This window comes from Acipenser ruthenus, chromosome 20 (genome assembly GCF_902713425.1).
Source record: "Acipenser ruthenus chromosome 20, fAciRut3.2 maternal haplotype, whole genome shotgun sequence".
In the NCBI taxonomy this organism is placed as follows: domain Eukaryota; kingdom Metazoa; phylum Chordata; class Actinopteri; order Acipenseriformes; family Acipenseridae; genus Acipenser; species Acipenser ruthenus.
This window is the reverse complement of record NC_081208.1, coordinates 11134097-11161143: the sequence shown is the minus strand read 5'-3', so window position 1 is coordinate 11161143 and position 27047 is coordinate 11134097. Positions and strand designations below refer to the sequence as shown.

Genomic DNA, 27047 nt, shown 5'->3' with positions numbered 1-27047 from the left:
ACCCTTAGTGTGAGAACATTCATAGTCCTGTAGTCATGCATAGAGTCCTGTAATCATTCACAGAGTCATGTAGACTTTCATAGTCCTGTAGTCATTCATAGTCCTGTAGTCATTCATAGAGTCCTGTAGTCATTCATAGAGTCCTGTAGACTTTCATAGAGTCCTGTAGTCATTCATAGAGTCCTGTAGTCTTTCAGAGTTCTGTAGACTTTCATAGAGTCCTGTAGACTTTCATAGTCCTGTAGTTATTCCACAAAGGATGATAGCTGAATATTACGACTGTCCTCGTGTGGAAAATAACCACAGCACTATGACCGTTCCTAGAGTGTTGAGTTTAGATAACAAGTACAATGTTTAGACAATAAAGTAAGTTTGAACCTATATTTAACAGCTGGTATCAGCAAATGTTTCCTTAGATCAAGCTCTGCATCTGCTTAGCAGTGTGGTGGGTTTTGTAACAGAGCAATTCACCTGCTCACTCTGTCATCGGATTTGAATGAATGCAAGAAAGATTCCAGAATGAGATCCGATAAGAAAGATAATTCACTCAGGAACCCCGAATGTGAGAAAGTTATTGGATGTTCAAATGATGGTGTCCCCAGCCTTGAAAGAGAATGACTGGGAATGAGCCTGTTATCCCACTCAGACCCTTTACTTATTAAATACCTTCATATCCTGAAGAGGTAATCGTTTCCTCTCGAAACACATGCAAACAACTGGAATGATCTCACAAGTGCACTGTGCCTCTAAATGTTTCACATCATGGGTGGGGCTTTTGTTGCACACTAAATATATTGGTATCCCTGATGAGATAATTGTCTTCTCTTTGAATATTAATTAGAAATCTGTCCCACAAGTGCAATGGTAGCCCAAATACTATCAATTGACTAACAATGCAGAATGACTGTGTAAGACAGCTGAAACCAAAAAAAGGAAGTTTGTTATTTTTGAACATGTCGAGGGTAAGGAATAGAACCAAACAAACTCAACGTAGTCGGATCTGAAGCTTCCTCTCGTGGTCACATACTGTATATACTGGCAGCTCTCTGATCTAACTAACCTGCTATCGAGATCAGTAATAGGAGTTCTATTTGGACTGGCTTGGCTTGCATACTCAAAAACAACATTCAGGAAAAAGGCAAACCACCTTTTATACTGCTTTTTGCTGTTGGGGTTTTACTAGAGCTTGAAGATGCAATGTAACCTTCAGCTGCTGCAGGTAGTGTCTATTTGGCTCATTGTGTTTTCACAAGTAGGTTTTAAGGGGAGGAGCTTATCACTGCTTGTGGGGAATGGAAATTAAGTGGGCTGTCAACCAGTTTACTTTATGATACAAGTTCACAGAAGACTAAACTATGGAAGAATTTGGTCAATTAGGGATTAGCATTGTAAAGTTTTTTTTAGTTTAAATCTATTTTCAAATCAAGCTATGCTTATTTAACAGAACAATGAAAGTTTTCCCCATTTGACATCCAAGATTAAAGGTCTGTACCTGAAGACTGTCTCTCCTTATTCTGGGTATAGAAGGCAGCTCATCTCCTTCAGAACCTAAAACAAACAGAGCCCTGTCACTTCTTGCATAGATTTTCTTGATCAGAAATGGTCTGTATTTTTAAGAGGAAGTAGCAAGGTTTCTTAAAATATAGCGTTATACGTCCCCATGTGTTGCTACAACTGTTTGAATGATGTACTTGTCATTTTTCTTTTCGTTGTTAACATCCTGACAACTTTTTTACATGTAATAGTTTGAAGTCTGTTTCAAAGCTATTTTCAAGATGTCAGCTCTAATGGACTCATGTTTGGGATCGGACCTGATGATTAGAAAATAAAAACTAGGCTGTGTTTTCCGCATGACATCATGGGTCCTTACTGCTGTGTTATCTGTTTGGCAATGTGGGCAATAATCCTGACACTGAAATTCTAATAATAATGATACAAGCACAGCAAGAGATTTTGTTTTTGATAAGCATGCAGTGTAAAAGGCATGTGGTGTGTAATGGACTCACATGGAATGGGGTAATCATGCCTGTCCTTTCTAGATATGTGTCCTCTGTCTGGTTTGTCCATTTTCTTTTCTGCAAAATAAAACCACACCATTTAACTACAGGTATAGGGATTTGGTATTGGGATGCATATTGGGATGGGTATTGGGATGGGTATTGGGATGGGTATTGGGTTGGGTATTGGGTTGGGTATTGGGAAGGGAACGAGGGCATCATACCCACGCTGTGTTCCATCATTGTGAGGGATGGGTATTGGGATGGGTATTGGGATGGGATTGGATTGGGATTGGGTATTTGATTGGGTATTGGGATGGAAAGGGAACAAGGGCATCATACTCACGCTGTGTTCCATCATTGTGAGAGATGGGTATTGGGATGGGACTGGATTGGGATTGGGTATTGGATTGGGTATTGGGATGGGATGGGAAGGGAACGAAGGGCATCATACTCACGCTGTGTTCCATCATTGTGAGGGATGCGTATTGGGATGGGCATTGGGATGGGTTGAATGGGAAGGGAATGAGGTGGCTGAATCCCAAGGCCAGCGCTCAGGAGGTCTGCCACACGGCTCTGGTCTGTTTCCACAAGGCACTCCAGAAAGGCAGGGAAAGCCCGGCTTCCACGAGTCTCCAGGTCTATCACAAGCTGCCTGGCCTGATCTCTGCGAGGTCCTGCACCCTGAACACAGAAAAACAACAACAGCAACACCCCCCCCCCTTTAAAAACACAGCACCCTCACTTACTTACTTGCTTAGTTGCAAATGCAGTTGCACTTGGCAGTCTCTATTGCAGAAAGTAACTAGAGGTTTTAACGTATTCATTGAACAAATATCCCACAAAGTTGTACTGAAAAAAGAAGCTGAACAACCAAGGTGTTACCATTCCTATAATGCTGGGGTAATTCTGCATGTATTAGAAGTTACTATGTTGTTTGTAGGGTGTCTTATTGGATATTCTGTGAGCAAAGGTATTGATTGGGCAGGTCATAGTAAATAATCCTGCTCCAATCACAACCAGGTAGAATGGTAGCTGCTCTTTTTTTTAAAAATGTAACATTTTTCAATTTTTGGAAAACTAAAAAGCGATATGGAATTCAATATGGTAACGTAACATTCTGAATTCTATAGGGTGTGATGCAAAACTTTTGGCCATAGCTGTAATGCCCCACATATAATCTACTGTTTATCAAACTTGTTTTTCTGTCATCTAGGCAGAAAGTGATAACAGTATCAAATTGGCTACAGGGACAGACAGGCACGGCTCGGCACATGAGGCACTTTGCTGCCTGTATCGCTGCCATTGCTGATCTGCCTGTCCTTGTATGAAATATTCTCAGGCAACCAAACCAATATGTTGTTTCAGGTCTGCCGATAGTACTGACTAATTTCAATCACGGAAACAAAGCAAATACATTGTGTCAAGTTTACACAGCAGTTAACTCATTTACAGTTGCACATGATACACGCACACACACACACACAGAGCACAAGCAACAACCAGGGAAAGGAAGGACGGACATACACATTCAGATAAGAAGAGGCACTAATTGCCATGAAAATAAACTACTAATAATGATGTTATGTTCATAATTATTTGTAGTAAAGTGGTATTTTGTATTGTTTTCACAGGCTGAAGTGAAGGTGTGGAAATCTTTACCGGAGCGCAGCTCCATAGCTCCGGCTGAATTGAAGCTTTGATTGAATAAAACCTTACAACAGGATTGTATAGCTGGCCATGAAGCCACAATGTAAGATTGAATCAGGCCCATAGACAGATCAAATGTGAGAGTCTACCTTTATTTCATCAATCATGTCTTGACTGAAAATTCCTCTGGAAATCAGTCCGTCGTACAGCTGAGATGGATTCAATTCACGCACCAGCATGGAGCGGCTGCTTTGCAGAATTTTCTTGTGTCTGGAATCCATTATGACCCTGGAAAAAATTTCTATTGTAGAATAAAGAAAGAAAAAAGTCCACTGTGAAAATAGGTTTATTTGTTTTCCTATATAAATCTACATGCTAATGCATCAGTATATGTGTTGATCAGAAATGTGAAGGGTTGTTCCATGCCAGCTCAGAACATCCAGACAAATGACTCTGGGTCAACATCTCAGAATGTGACAACATTATCAGTGCTGGCCAAACAGTCCCTCGTAGTATTATCCCACAATCAGTCTCCTGGAGTTTTAACTGAACCCATGCAAGTGCATATAGGCTTAAAAAGGCAGGTTTACCTGGTGACTTGTGAATGGGACTATAGTTTACAACTGGATAATGACATGGGATAGCGTGATTGTTTATAAAATAACGTGAAGAGATTGTTTTTGCCATTTTAATCAATGTAATTCTAATATTAGATTTGTTAAGGGTTGACACTGTGCATTAGATGAACTGTGATATACAAACACGGTCTAAGGGCATTCTCCTGCAGACATATGGACACTATGTGCCTGAATTATGACATGTGTGGAACCTGTATTAACAATCTCCAAACACTATAGGATTTGATTTACTTTCTTTCATAACCTTTCGTATGATCACAATGGGGCCCCTGCCCATGTTGTTTGTACAACATTGTATAAAAGACAGAAGTCATTAAGCTTAAAGAGGAAGCAGCAGGGTTCCAAAAATACAGCATTACCCGTCCCCACACGCTGCTACACTGTTTCAATAACTACCTGTCATTTCTCTTTTCACTGTTAACATCCTGATACACTTAGAACTTTAAAGTCTGTTTCAAAGCTCTTCTCAGAATGGCCGCTGTAGTGCACTGACAGTGTCAGGATTATTGTCCACATTGTGAGGCAGGTAACACAACAACAACGATCCATGATGCTGTATGGAACAGAAAAGCCAGAGCACTTGTTATGTTTTTTGTTTCGCTCTTCCTGCAGTGATTTTGAGGACAGATCTCAAACCCCAGTGCACTTTAAAAGTATGTGTAAAAAGTTGTCAGGATGTTAACAATGAAAAGAAAAATGATAGGTATGTTATTTTAACAGTTGTCGCGACACGTGGGGACGGGGAACGCTGTATTTTTAGGAATCCTGCTACTTCCTCTTTAATGAAGGCATGAGCCTAAACGCCTGTCTATTACAAGTGAACACTTCAGAAAGCTGCAGCTTCAACAGGGGACTTTTGAAAACAATGTTTCCATGAATATATGCTGTGTGTTCAGTATGGTTCTCTATTGCTGTTTCCTTTTACATCATTATTATGCTAACTATTCCATCAAAAGTTTCTTCTAAAAAGATCTCTCCAAGCTGACTGTGAGGAAGTGGGGAAGCAGATTATTACTGCTCTGTACACTGAAGCCAATGTGCAGCATGGTTCACTGAAGTCTGTGAGATGCTAATATGCTTCCCCACAGTCACATCCTCACAATCAGTCTTAAGAACTCTTCAGAAGCATTTTTGCTGGATTTGTTATTATACTTAGAGAATAATACAGAACACAAAGATTAGTACGATATATTAAACAACAAAAAAAAAAAATACTGTATTCGTAAAATGTTGATTGTATAAAGTACATCTTTAAGTCAGCACCCTGTATCAGAGATGTGTCTACACACCGCACCTTACAGCCAGGTATTTATAGTGTGTTGCAGTTTCAGAGTAGCTATTGCAACACATTAAAATGAAGTGAAACTGACTAGACTAATGCTGCTGGTGAGGTAGTGAGATTCACACCAAACCTATGGAGAAGTGAAATTTATACAATTGGATTTTCATAATGAACGCTCCTCCCGTCAGGACTGTCTAAAAGGGTTTTCATATTTCAGACAGTTGTTACCTGTACAATGATATTGGTCATGGATGGAAATAAGACTCTTATTGCATAACAGTTTCACCAATTCTGGATTTTAACACTAGCTTGATTAGCTCCAGTGTATAGGTAAGAAGCCCAGATGTGTCTCACAGTAATAAAGCCAGGAATGGACCTAACTACTATGCAATGGGAGTCTTATTTCCATCCCTGCTGGTTAAAAAAATATGCCCATTTTTAAATTCATGTTTTGCTTCTGTATTGGTGGCCTATACAACACTAAGCACAAAAGTGGTTTCGGCTAACAATATGCTTTGCTTGAGATACAGTATTACACTATGCTTTGAGATACAGTATTACACTATGCTTTGAGATACAGTATTACACTATGCTTTGAGATACAGTATTACACTATGCTTTGAGATACAGTATTACACTATGCTTTGATTGAGATACAGTATTAACACAACCATGTCTTCCTTTCGCTCTACCTGGATTTCTTAAAGCTAAAAACATAAATCAGTCCTGCCTAACAAAGGAAGGTGCACAAAGGTGTACAGTTGTGTCAAATGTGTTTGCCTGCCTCTGACAAGCCTGCCTCTTTGACAAGGTTTACAATTTTAGAAAAGCAAACTATGAAGGTATGAAACAGAGACTAACAGAAGTAGATTGGAGTAAAATAGAGAAAACATCCACAGAAAAAGGATGGCTGTTTTTTAAAAATATAGTACTAGAGGCGCAAAACAATTACATCCCAAAAGTAGACAAATCTAAATCTAAAACAAAATGGCCAAAATGGTTTAATAGATCAATTAAAAAAAATATTCAGCGAAAAAAGGCACTTTATAGAACGTTTAAAAGGGACCAAAAACGAAGTACACAGAAAGAGTACTTGGAACTGCAAACACAAGTCAAAAAGGAAGTTAGAAAGGCCAAGAGAGAGATAGAAATCAATATTGCTAAAACCAATTCCAAAATATTTTTCCAATATTATAACAGCAAGAGAACATTCAAAGAGGAGGTTAAATGTCTAAGAGACACAAATGGCAAAATCATAGATGAAGAAAAAAAAAATAGGAAATATATTAAATGATTACTTTTCACAGGTTTTTACAAAGGAGGACACGGACAACATGCCCGACATGGCGACCTGTTCCTATCCAATTTTAAATAACTTTAGCATAACAGAGGCAGAAGTGTTAAAGGGACTAGGAGCTCTTAAAATAAACAAATCCCCTGGGCCGGATGAGATCCTCCCAATAGTACTCAAAGAAATGAAAAAAGTTATTTACAAACCACTAACCAAGATCATGCAACAGTCTCGACAGGGGTTGTACCGACAGACTGGAAAATAGCAAACGTAATACCGATCCACAAAAAGGGAGACAAAACCGAACCAGGTAACTACAGACCAATAAGCCTGACTTCCATTATATGTAAACTTATGGAAACTATAATAAGATCCAAAATGGAAAATTACCTATATGGTAACAATATCCTGGGAGACAGTCAGCATGGTTTTAGGAAAGGGAGATTGTGTCTAACTAACTGTGGCGGAGTGTCCCGCCCCTATTTATTATTATTATTTGTATTTTTGTTTGCGGCGTGGATAAAAGCACTGCGTCTTTTGTTATTGTTTTATATTTATAATTTAAAACCCTGTGAGGATGCGTGGCTGATCAGCTACTGATTATTTAACTAGCTGACAGTCACGCATCCTTACCAAACGCGTGCAGACTGTGGCCGAGGGGTAATAAGATAATTAACAGCTAGTTAACCCCTCGGCCAGAGTATAAGAACCTGCAGCTGTCCGTGCTGCGGGGTGGAGTGTACAGAGGAGAGTACGTGAGAGCGGAGAGAGAGCGAGGAGAATATAAAAAAAAACAATTGCTATATTTAAAAATATACTTGTTTCTGTTTGTTTGGCCATCGCGCCTTTTTGCTTTATGTTTTGTTATTGTTTAAATCTTTTGTTTTTGGTTTGTTTATTTAATAAATCCAGCTGAGTGCCGTAGCATTCAGCTTCACCCGCCCATACATTGTTTTGATTTCTGTACTTCCTGGTCCGTGACGTCACCACACCTCACCACTGCAAGCCATCCTGCCACACTAACCTACTTGACTTTTTGAAAATGGATAACTGCAAAGCATACAACATGGTTTATTTAGATTTCCAGAAAGCTTTTGACAAAGTCCCACATAAAAGATTAATTCTCAAACTGAACGCAGTAGGAAGGAAATCAAGGAAATGCATACACATGGATTAGGGAGTGGTTAACAGGTAGAAAACAGAAAGTACTGATTAGAGGAGAAACCTCAAAATGGAGCGAGGTAACCAGTGGTGTACCACAGGGATCAGTATTAGGTCCTCTGCTATTCCTAATCTACATTAATGATTTAGATTCTGGTATAGTAAGCAAACTCGTTAAATTTGCAGACGACACAAAAATAGGAGGAGTGGCAAACACTGTTGAAGCAGCAAAGGTCATTCAAAATGATCTAGACAGCATTCAGAATTGGGCAGACACATGGCAAATGACATTTAATAGAGAAAAGTGTAAAGTATTGCATGCAGGCAATAAAAATGTGCATTATAAATATCATATGGGAGATACTGAAATTGAAGAAGGGAACTATGAAAAAGACCTAGGAGTTTATGTTGACTCAGAAATGTCTTCATCTAGACAATGTGGGGAAGCTATAAAAAAAAGGCCAACAAGATGCTCGGATATATTGTGAGAAGTGTTGAATTTAAATCAAGGGAAGTAATGTTAAAACTCTACAATGCATTAGTAAGACCTCATCTAGAATATTGTGTACAGTTCTGGTCACCTCTCTACAAAAAGGATATTGCACTCTAGAAAGACTGCAAAGAAGGACCAGAACTATTCCTAGTTTATGTCGTATGCAGACAGGCTGAAATAATTGAATCTATTCAGTCTTGAACAAAGAAGACTATGCAGTGATCTGATTCAAGCATTCAAAATTCTAAAAGGTACACACAATGTCAACCCAGGGGACTTCTTTGACCTGAAAAAAAGAAACAAGGACCAGGGGTCACAAATGGAGATTAGATAAAGGGGCATTCAGAAGAGAAAATAGGAGGCACTTTTTTACACAGAGAATTGTGAGGGTCTGGAACCAACTCCCCAGTAATGTTGTTGAAACTGACACCCTGGGATCCTTCAAGAAGCTGCTTGATGAGATTCTGGGATCAATAAGCTACTAACAACCAAACGCGCAAGATGGGTTGAATTGCCTCCTCTCGTTTGTAAACTTTCTTATGTTCTTCTTATGTTCTTATGTAAGCCTAATACCTATTTTGGAAGCAGAAGACTTTTGTGTGAAGCACAAAGTAATTAGTGATATAAAATGTACTTTGAATTGTATTGAAATTCAAATGCAAATGTAAACAAGAACCCCCATTACCTTACATTTCCACTTACAGTGCCTTGCGAAAGTATTCGGCCCCCTTGAACTTTGCGACCTTTTGCCACATTTCAGGCTTCAAACATAAAGATATGAAACTGTAATTTTTTGTGAAGAATCAACAACAAGTGGGACACAATCATGAAGTGGAACGAAATTTATTGGATATTTCAAACTTTTTTAACAAATAAAAAACTGAAAAATTGGGCGTGCAAAATTATTCAGCCCCCTTAAGTTAATACTTTGTAGCGCCACCTTTTGCTGCGATTACAGCTGTAAGTCGCTTGGGGTATGTCTCTATCAGTTTTGCACATCGAGAGACTGAAATTTTTGCCCATTCCTCCTTGCAAAACAGCTCGAGCTCAGTGAGGTTGGATGGAGAGCATTTGTGAACAGCAGTTTTCAGTTCTTTCCACAGATTCTCGATTGGATTCAGGTCTGGACTTTGACTTGGCCATTCTAACACCTGGATATGTTTATTTGTGAACCATTCCATTGTAGATTTTGCTTTATGTTTTGGATCATTGTCTTGTTGGAAGACAAATCTCCGTCCCAGTCTCAGGTCTTTTGCAGACTCCATCAGGTTTTCTTCCAGAATGGTCCTGTATTTGGCTCCATCCATCTTCCCATCAATTTTAACCATCTTCCCTGTCCCTGCTGAAGAAAAGCAGGCCCAAACCATGATGCTGCCACCACCATGTTTGACAGTGGGGATGGTGTGTTCAGGGTGATGAGCTGTGTTGCTTTTACGCCAAACATAACGTTTTGCATTGTTGCCAAAAAGTTCGATTTTGGTTTCATCTGACCAGAGCACCTTCTTCCACATGTTTGGTGTGTCTCCCAGGTGGCTTGTGGCAAACTGTAAACGACACTTTTTATGGATATCTTTAAGAAATGGCTTTCTTCTTGCCACTCTTCCATAAAGGCCAGATTTGTGCAGTATACGACTGATTGTTGTCCTATGGACAGAGTCTCCCACCTCAGCTGTAGATCTCTGCAGTTCATCCAGAGTGATCATGGGCCTCTTGGCTGCATCTCTGATCAGTCTTCTCCTTGTATGAGCTGAAAGTTTAGAGGGACGGCCAGGTCTTGGTAGATTTGCAGTGGTCTGATACTCCTTCCATTTCAATATTATCGCTTGCACAGTGCTCCTTGGGATGTTTAAAGCTTGGGAAATCTTTTTGTATCCAAATCCGGCTTTAAACTTCTCCACAACAGTATCTCGGACCTGCCTGGTGTGTTCCTTGTTCTTCATGATGCTCTCTGCGCTTTAAACGGACCTCTGAGACTATCACAGTGCAGGTGCATTTATACGGAGACTTGATTACACACAGGTGGATTCTATTTATCATCATTAGTCATTTAGGTCAACATTGGATCATTCAGAGATCCTCACTGAACTTCTGGAGAGAGTTTGCTGCACTGAAAGTAAAGGGGCTGAATAATTTTGCACGCCCAATTTTTCAGTTTTTTATTTGTTAAAAAAGTTTGAAATATCCAATAAATTTCGTTCCACTTCATGATTGTGTCCCACTTGTTGTTGATTCTTCACAAAAAATTACAGTTTCATATCTTTATGTTTGAAGCCTGAAATGTGGCAAAAGGTCGCAAAGTTCAAGGGGGCCGAATACTTTCGCAAGGCACTGTACTCCTGAAGAGCCCTCTGAAGTGTTCACAACGAGTGTTTGAATATCACAGGTAACAAACACTACAAACTACGAGTTATTTCAATTACCAATCACAATAGAAGACAAGCAGTACTTTACCAAAGTGCTAAACTGCACGCTTACTGGGTAAAAACACAGATTCGTTTGTTAACTGAATAACTGGGTAAGACACTCCTAACAACAACCGATATACATTATCCGCCTGAGCTGATAATCGATACAGTTATACTACACAAACGCCATACCTGTGTGAACCAGCGACGATTCAACACAGGTTCTAACTGTGTTGACGATTCACTGTTCTAACACTAAACACATGATACACATAATCAATTTTAGGACCCTGAACGCACATGTATGTAATGTGTAGTAAAATACCCGTAGAATGTAAAGTTACCGGTGTTCTAAGTTTAGAACTAGTGTATTAATTTACTGTGCATTGAAAGTGAATGTAACGTAACAGTGTACGAGCAGTACTTACCAAACCAGTTCCGTATGTGATCTCCCTTGCTTACTTGTCATTTGTTAGAACCTGCTTTTGTGGTTGGCCGAGCACTGACACATACTTAGTTTCGTTTGAAATGCCTTTAATCAGTTCTAACTCACGATGCGTCCCTGAAAACGATTCAGCGCAGGTTACATTTTGTGAGTTCCTTCCTTGTTTTCATTGAAGCCACGCCTCTCGTAAATGATGCTATTACGTTGGGTGACCGGAAGCGCTTACTCAAAATTTGCAGTGCAATCTGGATGGAGAGTTAAACTGTGGTTTATTAGGTGTGAGAGAGCGAGTCGTTTTACAAAAAAATACACCTAAAGGACTGCGACTGAAAAGGCGTGTTATGTGAACTTGGAAGCGGTGCAGTCGTCTATTGATTTGGAGCTGTGGAGTATATAATCGGATTGCTGATAGGAAATTGTATGTATTTCTATTTCTGGAATGCTACAAAATGTATTTTTATTTGTCTCTATCGTTATCAAAGCCTACAATATCAGGGTGACAGTCAAATTTATTAATAGGATGTGCTCTCTTAAATACTCTGCTAAAAAAAAATCCAGTGTTTTTGTTGCTATTAATAATTAAATTACTGTTAGCCAAACCAATGGCTTTAAACCCTTTCAATAGTCCATTAGAGCTTAGTAAATGCATGTTGGTCTTTTTCAGTTAAAAACACTGTTTTTTTTCAGGTGCAGAAAAAGTCTCCATTGTTGGAGGAGACAGCAAAACCCGTAAGCTTGCAAAGCTTCATTCTCACGTATTAATACTATAGGGACCCCAGCAGAACCCTATAGCCCTAGTTTATATAGGAACACGACGGCAGACGAAGGGACATCATAGGTAGCGTATTCCAATACTGAACATGTGAATTGTTCTGTGTGTTGAGTCTACTGCGTTATTAAACAGTTACACAGTCTTGCCTTTCAAATTATGTTTTATGAATAAATTAAACGCAGAATTTATTATGAAAGCGGAAACAGCTGCGCTTATTAAGAAATGTTTGACATTGATTAAATAACATATTTTTTAGGCGAATGAAAATGACAAGACTTGTGTTTTCAACATTGCAAGTTGTTGTGTCGATTTTCCTGCTGGTGTCCTGCTGCCCTGCCTCGCTTGCTGCTGGCGAGTTTGACCCGTATACAGTGTTAGGAGTCAGAAAGAGTGCCACTCAAGCTGAAGTTAAGAAGGTTTACAAGAAACTCGCTCGAGAATGGTAAGAACTTTGCTCTTTTCTGTTAACTTGTTGCGCTGCTAATTTGTAAACTGTTTGGGGGGGGGGCTAAATATGTTTTGACTGCGCTGCACACCAGTGTGCTCTTGTGCTGTTGCATTCATGATTACAGCCAGTCTGGGAATGCTAAAGCCTCTCACACTGGCACTCCTACCCAGGTCGCAATCCCGGGTCATGTGAAACCACGTACCTGGGTCGTACCCGAGTCCCAGCAACCCACCTCGGGATGTGGGTCAATACGCTTTGACCCGGGTTGAGCGAGACAAAATGCATGACGGCCGTTCGTGAGCCGACGAAATAACAAACCGCCACGCCTGGGTGAAGGTTTCACTTCTGCAAGGAACAGTTCTGTTTATTCGGTTTAGCCATATTTTTGTTGATTTGAGACGCACCATGAGTCAGATTGCAGCAGGGGTGAAGAAACATTCGGTCTAAGCAACATTTGGGCCGACGGTTCAGTCCAGAGAAGCCTGGATGGAAGCGTCCGTAACAAGCTGCTCCCGGGTCATTGATACCCGCATTGTGTACTTGCGTCTGTCAACCAGGTCAACCCTGCTTTATCAAAAGCAGTGTGAAATCACATAGCCGACCCGCATGACACCGGGTCCTGACCTGGGTACAGCATGCCAGTGTGACAGGGGCTTAAGATACATGCTTTTAGTAGACTTACCTGCACGGTCTACACTTTTCAGTGTGGATATGGTTTTGCTGGAGAACAATATCCAGTTGATTATTTGTTGACCAGATGGCCAAATAAGGTAATTGATCAAAAGCCTTGTGTACTTTGTCGTTTGGTTCTCTGAGCCTATGGGACCCACCAACATTGGTTTCATGATGCATTTGCCACCACTACTAAAAGCAGTTTTAGCCAGTTAAGCAGGTTAGGAGATGCTTTTCTGAAGGAGAAATAGCTTTTATTTTTAGTTTTAATATTTGCAATCATTCTGAGTTTGTATTGCAATTACTAAAATACTGTGTGTTTAATTTAGTCTGTGTGTTTAATTTAGTCTGTGTGTTTAATTTAGTCTGTGTGTTTAATTTAGTCTGTGTGTTTAATTTAGAGTCTGTGTTTTAAGTGGAGTCTGTGTTTAAGGTGCTTTGGTCTGAGTTCAGAAGCTGCTTTTGTTCTGCTTGCCAGTCATAGACATGCAGTACCAGTTAGATCAGCCCAGGTATCTTTGTTAGGAAGCTCCAGCACCATCTAGTGTACAGCAACTGTAAACTGAGCTTCCATTTGTGTTTGTCAGTACACAGTAGGTGTTCAGTAGATGGCGCTGGTGCTCACGAGCATAAAGTCATGGCTGATCTAGCCAAGGCTAGGGCTGGCAACTGGTACTTTCTTTGGGAATAGCTGGTACTTTACTCTTATTTCACTGGCCAATGCACAGTTCTTCTCTTGTTTTAGTGGTTACTGATAGGAATCAAATGTCTGCAATTCCAGATTTCTAATACATACTTGAAACAAAAAAAATACATATGATGTAGGGATTCCTAAATTATGAACAATAGATCACTCAGTAACTCTCAAATAGTTTGCAAGTACACCACTTGGTTTGGAATTTCTTGCCAACATCTTAACTACTTAATCCTTTAACCATTTTGCCACGATAAAAAGTAAAATAGATTTTAGATTAATATATATCTGATGAACTTGTCTATTTGATTTTTATAGTTGTTTAAATTTTAGATTCATATCTGATGGATTTGTCTTTTATATTTATAGTTGTTTATAATAGATTGTAGATTCCTATATATCTGATGAACTTGTCTGTTTTATATTTATAGTTGTTTTTTTCCCCCCCCTCAGGCATCCAGATAAGAACAAAAGCCCTGGAGCAGAGGATATGTTTATTAAAATTACTAAATCTTATGAGGTATACTATGAATGTTGTACAGAACCTGTTGCCATCTGTCCCAGTGCTTTACTCACATACAAATATTAATATCATCTACAGGTTTCTAATATTTTTTTACTTGTTCAGTATAATTTTCAGTGTGTTCTATATGATTATCTATGGTTTCTGTTTAGGTCATTGCCTTGCTTAATAACTATTCCAGCAAAATAAACAAACGCTTCTGAAAAGACTCCTTGGAGCTGCTGTTTCTGAAACGAGGTGTTCCCAGGCTTCAGTGCCCACTGCAGCGCTACTATGCTTCTCCCCCCCTTCATTGCAACACTGCTGTGCTTCTCCTTCATTGCAGCACTGCTGTGCTTCCCCCCTTCATTGCAGCACTGCTGTGCTTCCCCTCCTTCATTGCAACACTGCTGTGCTTCCCCACTTCATTGCAACCCTGCTGTGCTTCTCTCCTTCATTGCAACACTGCTGTGCTTCCCCCCTTCATTGCAACACTGCTGTGCTTCTCCTTCATTGCAACACTGCTGTGCTTCTCTCCTTCATTGCAACACTGCTGTGTTTCTCTCCTTCATTGCAACACTGCTGTGCTTCCCTCCTTCATTGCAACACTGCTGTGCTTCCCTCCTTCATTGCAACACTGCTGTGCTTCCCTCCTTCATTGCAACACTGCTGTGCTTCCCTCCTTCACTGCAACACTGCTGTGCTTCTCCTTCATTGCAACACTGCTGTGCTTCCCTCCTTCATTGCAACACTGCTGTGCTTCCCTCCTTCATTGCAACACTGCTGTGCTTCCCCCCTTCATTGCAACCCTGCTGTGCTTCCCCACGTCCCTTTAGAAAATCAGCCTTGAGGTCTGTTCAGAGCATGTTTTGCTACAATAGATAGTAAGCATGGCAAATAATGATCTAAGCAGAATATAAAACAAACAATAGGATTTAAAACGCAGACAACCTGAAATACTAGGAAGTTGATAGTATCCATTACATTTTACAGTACACATTTTGTTTTAATGTACAGTACTAGAAATGCATTAATGTCACATACAAAGTATTATTTAAAATAACTCATTGAATTGCAGATATTTATTCTGATGCAACATCAACATTTATGTATTTATTTTTTTTTTTTACATTTTGAAACAGCTTCTGTCTAATGAAGAGAAGAGAGCTAACTATGACCGGTACGGAGAAACGGCTGGAAACCAAGGCTATGCACAGCAGCGGCAGCAGTTTCAGCACTTCCACGACAGCTTCTACTTCGATGAATCTTTCTTTCCTTACCAGTTCAACAAAGGGAGCAGAGACTTTGCAGACACTAAGTACATGTTGCATTTCTCTCAGTACATGAACGACATTGTCCCCGACAGCTTTAAAAAACCGTACCTTATTAAGATTACCTCGGACTGGTGTTTCAGCTGCATTCACATTGAGCCTGTGTGGAAAGAGGTTGTGCAGGAGCTGGAAGCCCTGGGTAAGTGCTGCTTCTTACACTGAATGACATTTACAATAAGAACTGTGGCTGGAGGAGCAAGAGCTGCTCCTTTTTCATGTATTGTGTAGAGTTTCATGACCCCTGCTAGGATCCCGTCAATGGGGTAGAGAGAGCTGACTGTACATGTCTAACACTAGAGTTTCCCATGTATCTGGAGCTGTGGTGCGACTGGGTGAGAACGTTCTTCAGTACACATTATTGAGAGTAGCATTATCTAGGGTTAGGGTTATAGTCATAATAAATTAAGCTTCCCTTTATGTTGTGGGCGATACACAGCAGCTTTCTAGTAGATGATGCTGGTTCTTAATACACTTTGACACTTGTGTTACACATTTAGCAACAATAATTAACAAAACACCAAGTCTAGAGAATAAACAAATAACACAGTAATAATAATAGACTTCTCTGAATGATTACAAAGGTAAGGAGTAGAACTATAGACGTGTAAGCTACTTGCTGTGCTCATGATTTTAGATTCTGGTATAGAAGGCAAACTCGTTAAATTTGCAGACGACACAAAAATAGGAGGAGTGGCAAACACTGTTGCAGCAGCAAAGGTCATTCAAAATTATCTAGACAGCATTCAGAACTGGGCAGACACATGGTAAATGACATTTAATAGAGAAAAGTGTAAAGTATTGCACGCAGGCAATAAAAATGTGCATTATAAATGTCATATGGGAGATAGTGAAATTGAAGAAGGGAACTATAAAAAAGACCTAGGAGTTTATGTTGACTCAGAAATATCTTCATCTAGACAATGTGGGGAAGCTATAAAAAAGGCCAACAAGATGCTTGGATATATTGTGAGAAGTGTTGAATTTAAATCAAGGGAAGTAATGTTAAAACTTTACAATGCATTAGTAAGACCTCACCTTGAATGTTGTGTTCAGTTCTGGTCACCTCGTTACAAAAAGGATATTGCTGCTCTAGAAAGAGTGCAAAGAAGAGCAACCCAAAGAATTATCCCGGGTTTAAAAGGCATGTCGTATGCAGACAGGCTAAAAGAATTGAATCTATTCAGTCTTGGTGATCTGATTCAAGCATTCAGAATCCTGTAAGGTATAGACAATGTCGACCCAGGGGACTTTTTTGACCTGAAAAAAGAAACAAGGACCAGGGGTCACAAATGGAGATTAGATAAAGGGACATTCAGAACAGAAAATAGGAGGCACTTTTTTACACAGAGAATTGTGAGGGTATGGAACCAACTCCCCAGTAATGTTGTTGAAACTGACACCCTGGGATCCTTCAAGAAGCTGCTTGATGAGATTCTGGGATCAATAAACTACTAACAACTAAACGAGCAAGATCGGCTGAATGGCCTCCTCTCGTTTGTAAACTTTCTTATGTTCTTATGTGCTGTGCTTCCCTCTTGTAGGTGTGGGGATTGGTGTAGTGGATGTGGGATATGAACGTCGCCTGGCGAACCACCTCGGAGCACACCGCACACCCTCTATACTTGGACTCATTAATGGGAAAGTTACGTTCTTTCATTATGCTGTGGTGAGGGAACATCTGCGGCAGTTTGTGGAGAACCTGCTTCCAGCAAGACTTGTGGAGAAGGTATGTAGATTATACCATGCTAGAAATACACATCCAGTATTGGACATGGTCAGTTGGATATTGGGCCAGGACGGCTCGGTGATTTGACACAAGTATGCAAGGTGATCAAAATAATGAGAGATTCACTTGGAAAGAAATGCCTTCAGAGAAGCTAATGAAATGCATTTCCATCAGACCCTCTTTGACAGTCAGTTTTACAAAAGCACATGTTACTGTAATGGAATTGGCTTTTATCTACAGCTGTGCTGGGACTCGGTTGCTAATTAATCATTCACTTGAATCCCGGCACAGTCTGCATGTGAACTAGATGGGAGATGTTTGTGGTGTTAAATCTGGGTGGGAGATGTATGTGGTGTTAAATCTGAAACAAAAACACATTGGAAGTGTGAAAAAATGGCAAATTATCAAAAGTGCCCAGCCATTTAAAGTGGAGATATCAAAAACACAAACCAAGTTTCAAGAAACTATAACTGGCAGCGGACGATCTAATCGGCCCAGGTGTTTGCTTTTAGGATGTGCAGTCTGATTGAATCGGCCCAGCTGCGCACACGGTCTTTACCGCTGTTATTCTCGTATTAAAAGTAATGGACTGCTTTCAAAACTACACTACCCAGAAGCCCAGCTATAACGTGTGTGTTATGCTTTTGTATCTATTTGGCTATTGGATAACGTGAAATCAGGTGGTTTTGTGGGTGTTTCAGTTGGCGTTGCACTGTCGGTCTGTCTCTTGTGCAGTGCTGCCTGCTTGTGTGCTGTGTGAGAGGAGTGATTTGAAAAAAACAACTAGCTGTTTTATGAGAGTTTATTGTGTGGAAAAATTTTGGAGTTGTATATACAAAAAAATCAAAAGTACCTGAAAAAAAACTATAGTCAAAGTAGGTTAAGGTAGGTTAATTTAAGGTATGTATTTATTTAGTTATTATCGCAAATCCGTTGCCTCTTCACCCCTCAACACAAGGAAACGATACAGTGGTACTTTAGTTTTATAATTTATTATTCCTAATGTATCATTAACTCCTTAATAATACTATTAGCCCCTTCAACATGTTTTTTTTAATTTGTCAAAAAAAGCAACAACAAAAAAAGAATATTCTTATTATTATTTCATAACAGCAACAGTATTTTGATAGTTTTAAAATCACTCATTTCTCTTTGGCTAGCTTTTTCTTTCTTTCTTTATATTATATTACAGTGAAAATACAAATTGTTACACTTTCAAATTCTAGCAAGTTACAAGCTTACCATTGCCATTAATCAATAAAACTTTTTTTTATTTTTTTTACTTCAAATAGTTCATGTTAGTTCAGCTCTGAGTTAGTCTTCATCATCCGGGTGGCTGTTGTAAAATTGAGCTGCAGCGTTCTCCAGCCAGGTCGTCGTGAGACGCTGGCGTTGAGCACAGAAAAGAATCCCAAGTCTGGTGTTTACGTTTCCTTTCATTCAATTTATGTTTAGCACTTCCCATGTATTCTGCAATGGTGTGCCTGCGGGTGTAATCTACAGCCGTACTGCATGAAGTACAAAACAGCACATTGCCGTCACCGTGAAATCTGTCCTTGACAAACTCCTTGACCCGATCTTCAGGTTTGATTGTTGTTGTTTTCGGCATCTTTGAACAGCTCTGAATACTGACTGAAGTAAACTGAAGCCTCATTCAACACTGAGCTTGAATACCGGAAGAAGTTTTATTAGACAGGCATGTTTATGTAAATTTAAAGCAAAGTTGTCTGTGTTAATGTTTATATATGGTTGTCACAAAGACGGCCGGAGTGGGTGGTGTCAGACCAGAGCCAGGAAATAAACAACGGAGATTTGGGGTTTTGGTTAAGCTGAGCGCGTGATCGCGCTCAGCATTTAATAATTAACAGAACAGAAAATAAAAGGTTTGAACAGACAAAAACACTGGACACGGCACTTGCGCCAAAATAAATAGACAAACAAAACGTACTAAACACTTAACAAACAGTGCACGGAGAGACAAACAAACACGGTGAGTACAAACACTTATAGATTATTATTTTCCTTTACTTTACGTTCTCCTTCTCTCTCACCCGTTCTCCACTCTCGAACACCCAACCCCGACTGAATGAAACGTGCATCTATTTATGCAGTTGTACCGAGACTCGACTGCTAATCAATCATTCAATTGGAGTCGCGGTACAACTGCACGTGAATAAATAAAGTGCAATTCCCCGTGCTCACATATTACATTTTACTTGCACGTGAAGTGCTGTGCCATCCTCGTGCCTAAATACAAATATACATTTTAAACACTCGTGTTACACAGACCCGTTTATATCCCGTGTACCAATGACTATACACCAACATTTAACACACCCAACATACAACATATAACACAGAAAATACACACAGGGGCGGGCACTTCATCACAATGGTACTTATGTTGATTTGTTTATTATCAAACCTTGCGTGTTTTTTTTTTCCCCTCCCCAAATGTAAAACAAAAAAATCTCCGGCATCATAGAAAATGCACGTTTTTATTCCACAGCAAATGGACTCCTTGGATCGCTGCTACTGAGCTACATAATCAAATTGGTCATGTGATATGAAAAGACGGCCCTCGGTCTGCTTTGCTTCATATAGATGTAGGGCCAGCTCTGGTCCCGGATTGCAGGCCCTGGGCCACATCGAAACAGGGCCTACATCTAGAGCAGCCCTGGTCCCGGATTGCAGCCCCTGGGTCACATCCAAACAGGGCCTACATCTAGAGCGGCCCTGGGCTGACGTTTCTTTTTTGGAGTGTTCACATGTGAGGAAAGGCGGCCCTGGGACGCTTAAATTGCAAGTGTGAGGGGTCTTGGTTGCCCATTTAGTGATACATGGAGACTGGCAGAAAGGCTGCCAGTCATTCTGCTCCTCAGATCCTGAATGTTTGATGATGAGTCTCGGAGACTCGGCGCTGCATATTTTCTAAGAAGGAAACGATTTTAAATTGCATTTGATATTTTTGGCCTAACACTCTTTTGCTTCTTGCTCTCAGGTCACGGATCAGAACTACATGCAGTTCTTGAATAGCTGGCATGAAGAAAACAAACCACATGTGCTGCTGTTTGATCAAGTGCCTGTTGTACCTCTTTTATATAAGGTGAGCGGCCCTTCCTTTGAAATGAAACATGTCTAATGCAAGCTGCTTTACCATTCTAGAACTTTGACGTTGTAAAGAAGATTCTTTAACTATGTACTGTGTGCTTGTTTTACGTGCAGATTTAAGCATCGCATATTGAGGAACAATTCAAACTCCATGTCCCCTCCAATAATAATTCTCTCCCTCACACAGCTGACGGCTTTTGCCTATAAAGATTATGTCCGATTTGGATACGTCGACCAGGGTCTGGTTGAGACCGAGGCTTTGCTCCAGCAGTACAAGATCAACACATACGCTCCCACCATGTTACTCTTCAAGGAGAGCACAGACAAGCCTGCTGACATCATTCAGGTATTTAATATCTCTCTGAACTCAATTGTGAGATTCTGTACAATGCAAATGGCATGATTAGAGAGTTGCAGTTGGGAGGTTTGCATCCTTCTACAGTATAATATTTGATATTTCAGATTGGTCAAATTCTATAACAAAACAATAAGTATTCAGAAAAGATGTTGGTTCTAAATGACAGTAAACGCCTTGTGTTTTAATCCAGAGTATAACAGTAGACTGTTTAACAAAAATGCACTTGTCCCTTATTTATCAGCCACGATTGCTTTATTATTACACAGGTGACACAGGCGTTATTAGGATAGAGTCAATGTTTGCGTTTTTAATGGTAGGCAATTTTTATGCCACTCTGCTTGCATTGTGAATATCTTAAATATCTCACAACTCAGACTAACTCAACTGATGCAGGTGTGTTTGCGTCCGAGGTGAGACGATGGCTCAAAAGCACAGAAAGGGCAGCTCTACTGAAGAGGAGACTAGAATAATAGCTGACTAAAAGAAAAAGAATAGAAGTGAGATTTGACACTAAACGATGTGAAACGTATTACAAACGATACCACGCGATTACTGCGTCACTATAGTCTACATATTAAAAATAATTATCAGTTCATATTTAATACATTCAAATGTTTCCAAACCAAGGTAAACCTGTCCATAGGGACGATAAACCAATGAGAAACGTCTAATTTATACCACACGATTAAAGAAGTATGATAGACAGTGATAGACATATGACGGTGCTTTTTAATATATAGAGGCTGTGATACAGTTTTCAAGATGTTTTGCCCTGTTGTGTCCCTTCTGGGCAGTTTTGTCTTCACCTGGCTTTCAAATTAGTTGGGTGAAGTCAAACACATGCAGAAAATGTTTCCCAACATTGTGATTTGTGGAAAACATATTTTTGGAATTTCACAGTTGTCAGTGAACTTGCTTCTTCACCACTCCTTGAAGTTAAAAAAAAAAAAAATGTGGAAGGTTTGTTTCTCCCACAGCACCCGTTTTAGATTTCACTCGCAGCACAACTTTTCCTCAAGGCAGAACTTAGGGATCCATCCCTTCAGCTGCCCTTGCGAAACGCACATCCCTTTTGATATTTGGCCCTCATTTCTTTGTTTACAGTTCAATATATTTGAATGTAAACCTGCTTTTATATTGTGCATTTGCAAAGTAATTTACATGTTAAGTTACGGAATTTGTAGGAAAAGAGGAAATTACATCTGTCACATTTTTTTTGTAAAATACATAATTATACATTGTTAGTTTAACACTTTTTAATATAACAATGTACAAAATTGACTCTTTAAATTTCTATACAATAGGCATTATAAAGTTTATAATTATGCCCAGATGACATGTCCCAGTGTGACCAAGCCCAAATAAAATGATTCAGCAGCTCCAGTTCTGTAGGAAACAAGCCCAGCTCAAGTTGTATCCATGACACACACACTAACCCACCCATCTCCTGATCAGCAGCTCCAGTTCAATAGGAAACAAGCCCAGATCAAGATGTACAGTGCCTTGCGAAAGTATTCGGCCCCCTTGAACTTTGCGACCTTTTGCCACATTTCAGGCTTCAAACATAAAGATATGAAACTGTAATTTTTTGTGAAGAATCAACAAGAAGTGGGACACAATCATGAAGTGGAACGAAATTTATTGGATATTTCAAACTTTTTTAACAAATAAAAAACTGAAAAATTGGGCGTGCAAAATTATTCAGCCCCCTTAAGTTAATACTTTGTAGCGCCACCTTTTGCTGCGATTACAGCTGTAAGTCGCTTGGGGTATGTCTCTATCAGTTTTGCACATCGAGAGACTGAAATTTTTGCCCATTCCTCCTTGCAAAACAGCTCGAGCTCAGTGAGGTTGGATGGAGAGCATTTGTGAACAGCAGTTTTCAGTTCTTTCCACAGATTCTCGATTGGATTCAGGTCTGGACTTTGACTTGGCCATTCTAACACCTGGATATGTTTATTTGTGAACCATTCCATTGTAGATTTTGCTTTATGTTTTGGATCATTGTCTTGTTGGAAGACAAATCTCCGTCCCAGTCTCAGGTCTTTTGCAGACTCCATCAGGTTTTCTTCCAGAATGGTCCTGTATTTGGCTCCATCCATCTTCCCATCAATTTTAACCATCTTCCCTGTCCCTGCTGAAGAAAAGCAGGCCCAAACCATGATGCTGCCACCACCATGTTTGACAGTGGGGATGGTGTGTTCAGGGTGATGAGCTGTGTTGCTTTTACGCCAAACATAACGTTTTGCATTGTTGCCAAAAAGTTCGATTTTGGTTTCATCTGACCAGAGCACCTTCTTCCACATGTTTGGTGTGTCTCCCAGGTGGCTTGTGGCAAACTGTAAACGACACTTTTTATGGATATCTTTAAGAAATGGCTTTCTTCTTGCCACTCTTCCATAAAGGCCAGATTTGTGCAGTATACGACTGATTGTTGTCCTATGGACAGAGTCTCCCACCTCAGCTGTAGATCTCTGCAGTTCATCCAGAGTGATCATGGGCCTCTTGGCTGCATCTCTGATCAGTCTTCTCCTTGTATGAGCTGAAAGTTTAGAGGGACGGCCAGGTCTTGGTAGATTTGCAGTGGTCTGATACTCCTTCCATTTCAATATTATCGCTTGCACAGTGCTCCTTGGGATGTTTAAAGCTTGGGAAATCTTTTTGTATCCAAATCCGGCTTTAAACTTCTCCACAACAGTATCTCGGACCTGCCTGGTGTGTTCCTTGTTCTTCATGATGCTCTCTGCGCTTTAAACGGACCTCTGAGACTATCACAGTGCAGGTGCATTTATACGGAGACTTGATTACACACAGGTGAATTCTATTTATCATCATTAGTCATTTAGGTCAACATTGGATCATTCAGAGATCCTCACTGAACTTCTGGAGAGAGTTTGCTGCACTGAAAGTAAAGGGGCTGAATAATTTTGCACGCCCAATTTTTCAGTTTTTTATTTGTTAAAAAAGTTTGAAATATCCAATAAATTTCGTTCCACTTCATGATTGTGTCCCACTTGTTGTTGATTCTTCACAAAAAATTACAGTTTCATATCTTTATGTTTGAAGCCTGAAATGTGGCAAAAGGTCGCAAAGTTCAAGGGGGCCGAATACTTTCGCAAGGCACTGTATCTATGATACACACACACACACACTAACCCACCCATCTCCTCTGAAGGAGTACGTTTCCATGCCAATAAGCCTGGATCACGTCTGGAGATGTTCTGAAGATTCATCAGGCTCTTTTCCTGTCTTTCAGGCTAGAGGAATGAAGAAGCAAATCATTGATGAGTTTGTTTCCAACAATAAGTTCCTCTTGGTTCCCCGACTCGTAAACCAGAAGCTCTTCGAGGAGCTGTGCCCAGTGAAACAGTTCCATCGGCGGAAAAAGTAAGAGAGCTGTTACCGGGTTCTTGTTTCTGTGTCCTACCTGACAACACTGTGTCAGTATTTATGATATCCTTTTATATAGAATCAGTGATTCATCGCTTAGTTGTTGTTCCCACTTAAAACATGGAATTCAACTGAAAGTCGTTCATTTGAAAATATGAATAGATCTCAAGAATGACTAAGTTTCAACTCCAGCACTTTCTTGGTTTGTAGCATATGGTATAAAGACGTGTGAATACTGTGGTGTTTTCAATGCAAGCAACATAGATTCACTGATGAATTCACAATTTTCAAACTAACCCACAGTTTTGTGACAAATCCACAGTTCAGTTGAACTAGAAAATGAGTCCATTAAAAGATCAAAGGTGTGACAATATAAAAATATTTTAAGATGGAAATCTCAATATTCTTTGCTTAAATACGTGGGTTTGAACTACAATTTTTAGTATTTTTTATAATAAACGGTTCCCTTATCATTTTATAATGTTTGCAGTAGTGTTCGACCTGAAGAGAGGACTATTTAAGAGCCCTGTTTGTTTATCTCTAGAGTTCCAAAGCAACATGTTGTCAATGGTGTCAAATGGAGCTGAAATACCCCAAAGTACATTAGCAGAATGAGCTCCATTCTCAACATTGATATGAGCATCCCAGCAAGCACGGCCTCTCTGCTATGATGAAGTCTAAAGCCAGATTGAAAACATTCAAATAGGTCACTGTCTGTAGAGGATGCAGGAGCTGCTTGGCAACAACACGCTCAAAAATCTTTGAATTTGAGAACTAGAAATGGGAGTTGAGAACAAAAACAAAGAATCCCCTGTAGCATATTCTCAAGGTTATGTCATAGCAGGTTGACTATTGTAAAGTGAGACCAATCAAAGAATACAGCTGTGTAGCAAGCACCAAGACGATAACTCGGTGTACTGTCTCTATAGAGCTGAAACTTCACAGAAGAGGCTCTGTGGCAGCCCCGTTGGGTCAGTCAGTCACACATTCACATGTGGGGGGGGTGGGGTTTGCTGGATGCTGAGTTAACTTGAGCTGCAGCATGGAGATTGGAGCAGCACCGGCACATTGAAGAGATGGATGGACACTGCCAATGCTGAAGGACAGATTAATAGTATGAGCCAAGAATGGAGCCAGCTTATTCCCATACTGGCAAACTAAACTACAGAGCAGGTAGCAGATTCGACCGTACAAATCAGGTCCAAGATGTCGCTGGATGAAGCTGCTGTGATAGTTAGGACAGGGACTGTCAAGTCCTGCTCATCAAAGAGAGAAGTTGTTCAGATCTCATGACGAGCTTCTATGTGTACCCTGTTTTTTAGGTATTGTGTCCTGTTGGTAACCAGTGGAGAGGACTCCTTTACCAATGGAAATGAGGAATTCCTCTCGTTTGCTGCTTCTAACACCAAAGAGATTTTTAGGTTTGCCTACGTCTATCAGAAACAGCAACAAGCCTTGTGTGATGTGTTGCTGAAGGACATGGAGAGCGTCCCATCTCAGGTACTGTATACCTGGCTGCATTGTTCAGGGCATTGCAGAATAATAATAATAATAGCTTATATGAATGATCCCATGGCACTTAACCATTAAAATGTATAAAACAATGGAATTATGGAACCCATCAAAACGCTTTACATATAATAAAACAAAATATAGAAACAAGGCATCAAGGCCATCTAACGAAGCGTTGCATTGGCTCTGCTGCTCCCTGTTACTGGTTCACCTCCTCATGCTGCAGCGCACCCTACTGGCCAGGCTCCAGTGAGCTTGAGCATATGTATTGATGTATTTCTTTCTTATTTGTAGGTTTTAATTCTGGAGAGGCGCAACACAGCAGGAAAGGTGAGCTATAAAGCAGTGCCAGGCGGGTGGAATGGAAGTGAAGAGGAGAAGTTTCAACTTCAGGAACAGCTGGAGCTGCTGCAGAAGGACCCTGCTTTCCTCACCAGCGTTGCTGTACTTCCAGAGCTCAACAACGAGTTTGCTTCTGTAAGTTTCATGACTTCAAAGTATTTCACCTGTATTACAAGAGAGTAAAACATCCCGTTTACAACAAACCAATGACTTTACCTTTGTATGTTGTGTTATATGTGTCACATATTTAATCAACTGTTCTGATATTTGTATTCATTCATCCTGGGTCATAAATGAGCTAGCTATTCCCAGTGTATTCCTGGCAACATTCATTAAAAGAAGTAGAAATGTCTTGCGTCTGTATCGCAATAATACCTCCCCCTACAACAACACTGATGCTGTTTTTCTGTTTCCACAATTCATTCAATCAGATTATTAGCCTAGTTGAGGGAGTTGAGTGTTGATGTGGATGAGACTGCAGCAACACACAGAAGGAAGTTCCTGCAAATGCTACCCAAATTCATTCGCAAAATGTGTTCAATTTCATTCCCCATCTGAATTTTAAAAGGAGTCATATAGTTAACCTGATCTAATACTTTAAGTGCATCACAAAAACCAGAGCCAGAGGTCACAGTTGGAAATTACAGAGAGAGATCAATGAGCCACAAGGAACCCCTTATATGGGTAGATTGGCCTCCTCACATTCGTACATTTTCTTATCTCTTAATAGAAATATCAGAGTAATTGTGATGACCTCTATGTTGAAATGTACATCTGTCTCTCTGATACATACCACACGGGCTGCAGCACAGGTAAAGTCATGCATT

At 40.0% G+C, this 27047-nt stretch overlaps 2 protein-coding genes across 6 annotated transcripts in view; one reads left to right on the top strand and one right to left on the bottom strand.

Annotated features, from left to right (window-relative positions):
- The window catches only part of LOC117425431 (caspase-9-like), a 28180-nt gene extending 16652 nt beyond the window's left edge, over positions 1-11528 (bottom strand). The window contains exons 1-5 of one of the 2 annotated variants that reach the window (XM_034042370.3): positions 11346-11528; positions 3797-3948; positions 2456-2681; positions 2007-2075; positions 1493-1548 (exon numbers count right to left, since the gene is read on the bottom strand). In XM_034042370.3, coding sequence (XP_033898261.1) covers positions 1493-1548; positions 2007-2075; positions 2456-2681; positions 3797-3928 — 483 coding nt within the window. In that variant the 5' untranslated portion in view covers positions 3929-3948; positions 11346-11528. Of the gene's footprint in view, positions 1-1492; positions 1549-2006; positions 2076-2225; positions 2371-2455; positions 2682-3796; positions 3949-11345 lie in introns of those variants that run through there. The other variant, XM_058993478.1, reaches the window with a different exon arrangement.
- Positions 11529-11603: 75 nt separating this feature from the next.
- Positions 11604-27047, top strand: part of LOC117425430 (dnaJ homolog subfamily C member 16-like) — a 26296-nt gene continuing 10852 nt past the window's right edge. Inside the window, exons 1-11 of one of the 4 annotated variants that reach the window (XM_058993477.1) lie at positions 11604-11780; positions 12050-12200; positions 12391-12576; positions 14402-14468; positions 15593-15920; positions 17323-17507; positions 20509-20613; positions 20806-20964; positions 24233-24363; positions 25689-25866; positions 26173-26355. In XM_058993477.1, coding sequence (XP_058849460.1) covers positions 12395-12576; positions 14402-14468; positions 15593-15920; positions 17323-17507; positions 20509-20613; positions 20806-20964; positions 24233-24363; positions 25689-25866; positions 26173-26355 — 1518 coding nt within the window. In that variant the 5' untranslated portion in view covers positions 11604-11780; positions 12050-12200; positions 12391-12394. The remainder of the gene's footprint in view (positions 11781-12049; positions 12201-12390; positions 12577-14401; positions 14469-15592; positions 15921-17322; positions 17508-20508; positions 20614-20805; positions 20965-24232; positions 24364-25688; positions 25867-26172; positions 26356-27047) is intronic. The other 3 variants (XM_034042368.3, XM_058993476.1, XM_034042367.3) reach the window with 3 other exon arrangements.